Here is a 6,649-nt window from a genome sequence, read left to right on the forward strand (position 1 = left end):
TCTTCCATAATTCTTCTAAATCCAGTGGTTTCTTCTTTTTCTCTTCAACTTCACTGGTCTTGTAGAATGAGTCATCAAAGTCTTCAGGATAAATCTTGAAAGACATTATCAACTTTTCATGATCAAACAGCCATGCTACACCATCAACTGTATTGAATTGATTCTCATTAAAGATGATGTCAAATGATTCTATAACACTCAAATGGTCTTTCACATATACTCTGTAAGCTTTTGAGTGTGTAGAATATCCAACAAAGAAACAATCTAGGGATTTTGTTTAAAACTTATTCAAATAGTTGTAGATCTGGAAGAAAAATGAAGAACAGAGCTGCTGACGTCACTTTTCAATGTAACAGTGGTCTGCTTACGTCATTCTTCTTCAAATCTTCAATCAGCAACGATCTTTCCAAAATAGCAGCAACAAGCTCTTATACCACTTGTCTGGTCCCTAGATTCAGTTGGATCTTACTTAATCATGTCATAACTCACACAAATAGATGTGTCGACAAGGGAGTTAATGACGGGTTGCTATATTTAGAAAGATGACCGTTTGTTAAAGGCGAAATCAATAACAAACATACGGTTACTTAATCAATATTCAAAGGTAACCAACACAAACAAGATTCACTCAAAAGATTTCCATTCATATAACATTCATCATACAAATTGGATAATCGATTTAGGGTTTCTTGAAGGAGGGTTTTTCCGCACGTATCCTAGGACAGCCGTCACACAAAAATATTCTATTTCAATTAATGTGTCGCTCTCTGTCTTTTCCTTAGGCCGCGTGCCCTAAAAAGTCTATTTATAGGCCTGCCACCCTAGGACAGCTGTCATTCCTTCTAGAAACCACAAATGTAAATACATATTCAAATTACATAATCGCAAAATATTCTAAGTGTAAAACAAGTATTCTGGGTAGGCTTTGCATTAATCTTTATTCTCTTAGTACGCTGTGTACTCTGCTATCCTTCAGGACTTGGTAACATAGAAGTGTGCTCGGATCAGTTTCCCGGGTAGACTTTACTTGAAGAGTATTTTACCAAGTAAAATACTCACCGAGTAGACTTCAGTCCTCTTGACTTTGCCCGACTTTGCCCGACAAACCCTTACGAGCAACCTTGTTCTTCAATGGTCCAATTCAACTCTTTGCTATAAAATAACTTATTAGCAAAGTGTACTCGGGAGTACTGTTCCTTTCTTGAGTTGAACCTTGCCCGATATTACTTAATAATATTCCATTCAATCATCAAGCTTTCTTGGACAACTATTATTAATGAATACCTTGCACGGTCTTCCAATCACTTGGCTTCATGGACTTGGTTAGCCGAAAGCTTACTCGGAAGTGAACCTTACTTGGCTATGAAGAACAGACTTGCTTGATAAAGTGAACCTTGCTCGGAAATACATAAACTAGTGAACTTTGCCCGGCAATGCACTAATTTGCAAACCTTTCTCGGATATCCACTAAAGAATACTATTTGAAGATAACCTTGCCCGATAGACAAAATATCGTACCCGGCTAAGTAAAAGCTTGCTCGGAGGTCCAAGGCGTGCCCGGTTCCATACTTAGCGAATTCTGAGGAGGTTGAGAAGATTCCAATCTTCCATATATCTCATTTTGGTCAAATCTTTGACTCAACACAAGGTGTTTATTTGACAGGTATCATCCTATGATTGCAAGGGTTTCTTGAAAAATTACTGCAATTCAGGTGGTAACACATGGTTCTAAAGTTAGGTTTGACTGAGTACAAAATTGCAATTGTTCTTTGATTGTTGATTGATTTGTTCGAGATTAAAACTTGATTATGTAGGCTACGAGTGTCTGACCGTTAACTTCTTTCTAAAAGATTTAATTCTTGACAATGTTGGCTACGAGTACTCGGCGGATTACTTTTGTTGAAGGGGACAATTCTTAAACGGGTTAATCTTACTGAAAAATACAAACGAGTCTTGTCATTGGATTGAAGAATAAGATCATTCAAGACTGATTATTAATGGTTGGATCTCTGTATCATATGCCCAAAACAGTAGTGCATCTAAGAGAATGGGATGTAGAAGAGCTTCAAAGAGTGATATTTTGGTATAGACGCTATCTAGAGAGAGAAAACCAAAGTGAAATATGTTAAATGATCGGGTTGTTCATGAACACGTGTGACGAGGTCAAATACAAAGATATTCCTGATTTACCGTAGTAGATGATTTGTTGCTAATTGTTGAAAGATTGATCCATATCATATGCCAATTGGATGATCGGGATGATCACCTGGAGATGCTTACTTTGAGGTGGAGATCTAATATGAGAAGCTATGAGTTATTGGTTTGATTTCAATACTTATAGTTTTGTCTATCTGCACAAGCCCGGGAATCATTAGTTAGGGGGGGTTATTTATTGCGACTAATGATTTGCAGTTAAAGTATTCGACAGCTATGAAAAAAGGGGAGTCCGTTAGTTCATCATTTGTTGTCCGTAGCTGATCGAATAGGTTAGGGGTAGTTTAGTCATTATGCTACAATGTAATATAGCCCATTCGTTATGGATTGTATAGAGAATGGAGTCCATTCGTTAGACTAGCTTCACATTCGTTAAGTTAGGAGCACATACGCTAAGTATGTAGCGTATGTGGCTCATTTATTAGTTAAGAGAGCTCATTCGCTAAGGAGTTTAGTGAATGGGAAGCCATTCATTAACGGGATCACCCCATTCATTAGTGATGTTAACGAATGGGTCTTGGGCCTATAAATAGGCAGATCATGTTCATTGGTCTAAGAGTTTTGGTCTTATTCTTCAACAAGTAACATTATGCTGCCAAAATCAATCTAGAATGATAGGCTTCCTCGATGCGCACATCGAGGTCGATCGAGCTTAACCGTATGTGTGTATGCATGCATGTATGAGATATCTTGTAATCATTAGGTTATCGTTATCAATGAAGCAATCATACGACTCGTTTATCGTTCTATTCATCGTCTCGTTTCATTTGTTTGTACGTATCATGTAGCGCGATTAGATTCTGCTAGGGAATATAACGTTTTCTCCTTTCTCTAAGACCAATATGTTGGTCATCAAGAATTAACACATAATCATAAAGAGATTGACTATTCACAAATAATGGTCTCAACAAACAAAATGTTTATTGACGATCCCATCTTTTAACATATTGACTAACCAAATTGTATCATCGTTAATCACTTGTCATCGGAAAATGTTTTTGACTGAAACAATATTTTTGGCCGGAAAACTCAACCTAAACATCACCTCAACACCACCGATGACCACCACCACCACCATTGCCGACAACCACCGTCACTTGAGCACTATGGATTATGGGAGTGTGTGACAACCACCACCATAATGGTCATTTTGATCAAACAAACTAAAAATAACGTAACAGTCATATATATCAATCGACTTTATATAAATCCACAAAAATTTCAAATTATTCCAACCATAAAACAATAAATACCCAAATATATTGTTATAATGAATTATGATAGTGTTTAAAAGAAAACCACCGCTTAGCTCCGTAGTAATTGACCCATGAAGTTTTGTAACAACATTTGTAGCACCTCATTTACGCAGCTGAAAATATTTCTTCTTCTGCCCTCTCGCTAGTTGTATGTTTGGCTCCTCGTTCTTCTGTTCTTTCATTGCAGCTTGGCGACAAGAGCTTCTATTAAAGTTTGTACCTGTAATTAACCAGTATGCAATTAAAATCTAAATACAAATGACTGGAAATAAACATGAGATTAGTAAGCAGAAATATAACATATTAACATCAGCATGTTGTATAATAAACCAATATATATGTCATCGCACCAAAATTGCAACTAAATACCAATGTGTAAAATCGTATCTTTCATACCTAATACAATGGAATATTTTATCTGAAAATTTGTATTGACTTCACTTACCAAAACGCAACCGAATCTCATCCGGATTAAATCTTCTGAGTACGCTTTTCCTTTGTTTGCCAAAGATGCTTATAGATGTCGACCTGAAAAGATCCACCATGAGGGGGAATTGGAGAATTACAAAAAAAGAAATCGGAATGAAAGCTGATCCACATATTGGAGCAAGCATCCATAGTTTTTCATCACCAAAGACAATGAACAAGGTTGCACTAAAGGCGGTCATCATGGCTATTGTAGAAAGTAGCAAGGAGAAAAGTCCAATAAACAATCTCCTTGGCAAACTGACTAGAAAGTCATTCTCAGCAAAACGTGCCGTTAGGATGGACAAGAACACTAGTAGTGCCGTACTGGATGCGAATAGAGAGATTGCATCTGATATGGCGAAGATAATGAATGAAATTTTCTTTCTAAACAAAGGGATCCCGTCTTTTTCATCACTTCCACCAGGTACGGTGATTGCAGCTGCAAATACGATCGTGGTAATAAGTGCAGCGGTGATGCTACATGACTCTGCGGTGGTTTTCATCCACTGTTCTCCTTCCTTCACCAGGTTAGCATGTTCCCTTCTGAAAACCATATCGGGCGTCTCCTTAAAAATGTTCTCTTGTGTGATATATGTAGGAAACACAAATTTTTTCACTTCCTGCCACATAGTTAGTTTAACTTTATTATTATGCTAGAAAATAACTAAATAGTCAAGTCATGATGTGTAGTTTATTTATAATGTCTGTACCTCACGCCATTGAAGCTCTCGTTGTACTTGTAATGCCGCCCCTGTTCTCTCATTAAGTACACTTGAAGGGGGCAATTTCCCAACCAAGTGCAAGATATTGTTTTTAGAAGAATCTTTATAGGTTCTATAAACATTCTTGCGCTCACCAATGTCATAGATAAGGTTGTAGATTTTTTCCGAATGGTTTATTATTGCTAACTGAATAATGTCATACCCACTTTTATCCGTACTTTGAATTGCTTCGGGTGATCTAAATAAAATCTCATCAACAACTTTATAAGCATTTTGTGATGCAGCCTCAAGAATTGGTCGGGTATAATAGGGGTGACAGGTACCGGAGTAATTCAACTTGCCTATATTATCACATACCAATTCTAGAAGCTTTTTCCCTTCATCCCATTCCTTCTTTTTGTTCTCAATATGCTTGATGGGTCCAACTGAAATTCCAGAATTTATTAGTTCGAAAAGAGTAAGAATTGTTTTATTAAGAAAGATACATCTTAGAACTGAGTTGACAAGGATTGTGTTTACATATTATTTTTGCGCCCTTCCACCAGAGAGAATAAAGGAAGAGGAATAAGAAACAAACAGTCAATATTAGGAAGCATAGAAATGCGAACGGCGATGCAAGCATTGCTGGTACTGCACAAGCACAAAAAACTTCATCGCAAGCTGACTTCACTTAAGCTCAATTATATACAATCAGTTATTTCGTTGTGCTTACTTGTTCCTACCACAAGTATTAATAGCGTTGTACCCTTCTCATAATCAGGTTTATGTCGGTTGGCAATGAAGTCAATTAACACGCACAAAGGAAACCCAAAAAGGAGCAAAGTCAAAGATGCTGTGTTAATCAGTACTTCCAAAATCTTGTCCAGAGCTAAAATAGAAGTCAAGAGAAATTTAAAAAATAAAAATAAAAAACAAGAATACATGAAATTGATCATAATACATTAGAAACATACAAGGATATATAAGTGCTTCCACATAGTCTAGCCCACTTGGACAGTTTTTAGCTATAGCCATGAGTACTTCATCACTTTTTGTAGCAGCATCAGGAGAATTACGCACCAACTCTGATGCTAAACCTAGGAAAAAGATAATGATAAAATGTCACTATTCAAACCATTATCTCTCTGTGCTACAAGAATATGTTATATATAGCCCACTTACTATATTGTTTTGCCGAAATAGCATTAACAAGAAGGTATAGAACAGCAATTTCGTCATCAGGCTGAAGAGGTCCAAAAGGAGTTGTTCCGTCTTTATCATTGTTTGCTTTCAACAAAAATCCGATGGTATCAAGATGCATGTTTTCAAAAGCTTTTTGCAATGGTTCATCACCTGCGTGGTCTTATAGGTTGCGTTTACAGCAAGCTACAGCAAATGGAATTTAGAAAACAATGGTGCATCTACTTCAGGATAAAATAATGATGAAGCACCAGAATTTCATGATGCAGAAACTGATTTGATCATTGAAGAACCAGATCTCAATGAAACAAAGATTGACATAAACATGCACCATTCTTATAGGTTGGGTACTTTGAAAATTTCAAAAGCTTTTTGCAATGAAACAGTTAGGATGGGTACTTTGAAAATTTCAGGTGTAAACATGCACCATTCTTATAGGTTGCGTTTGGTCCGCAGAATTTGTTTTTTTTAATGAAACTGAATTTAATACAACTGGGATTTATGAAAGATTTTGAATTTGAATGACTACATAAATTGGAATTGATCACTAACCCAGACCGCCATCGCCCCAGCCCCCATCTCCACAAGTCATTTCTCTGCCAGCGCCACCTAGTACTCTGTCAGCGCCATTACCCTCATCTACCTACTCGCCGACACCATATTGTTCTAGTGGTGGTTAGGCAGTTAGGATGGGTGCTCCGGTACCGGCGGCTGGGGTGGGTAATGCCCATGGCGGGGTGCAGTGGCGGCTATATCCAAGAAGGCGATCTTGACAACAGGGGTGGTCAAGTGGCTGTGAGTGACTGAGGT

The 6,649-nt window shown here is 37.4% G+C and overlaps 1 protein-coding gene across 1 annotated transcript; it reads right to left on the bottom strand.

Annotated features, from left to right (window-relative positions):
• Positions 1 to 3,096: 3,096 nt before the first annotated feature.
• LOC143578091 (uncharacterized) lies at positions 3,097 to 5,996 on the bottom strand. Its single transcript, XM_077061758.1, has 7 exons — positions 5,822 to 5,996; positions 5,614 to 5,736; positions 5,373 to 5,528; positions 5,180 to 5,290; positions 4,649 to 5,085; positions 3,916 to 4,558; positions 3,097 to 3,690 (listed from the first exon to the last, which is right to left on the bottom strand). Exons 1-7 carry the CDS (start codon positions 5,958 to 5,960, stop codon positions 3,572 to 3,574), a joined length of 1,728 nt encoding a protein of 575 aa, XP_076917873.1. The 5' UTR covers positions 5,961 to 5,996; the 3' UTR covers positions 3,097 to 3,571.
• Positions 5,997 to 6,649: the final 653 nt, after the last annotated feature.

Source organism: Bidens hawaiensis, unplaced genomic scaffold (assembly GCF_021521415.1).
Source record: "Bidens hawaiensis isolate Kalapana, Puna unplaced genomic scaffold, B.hawaiensis_p1.1 tig00029014_1, whole genome shotgun sequence".
NCBI lineage: Eukaryota > Viridiplantae > Streptophyta > Magnoliopsida > Asterales > Asteraceae > Bidens > Bidens hawaiensis.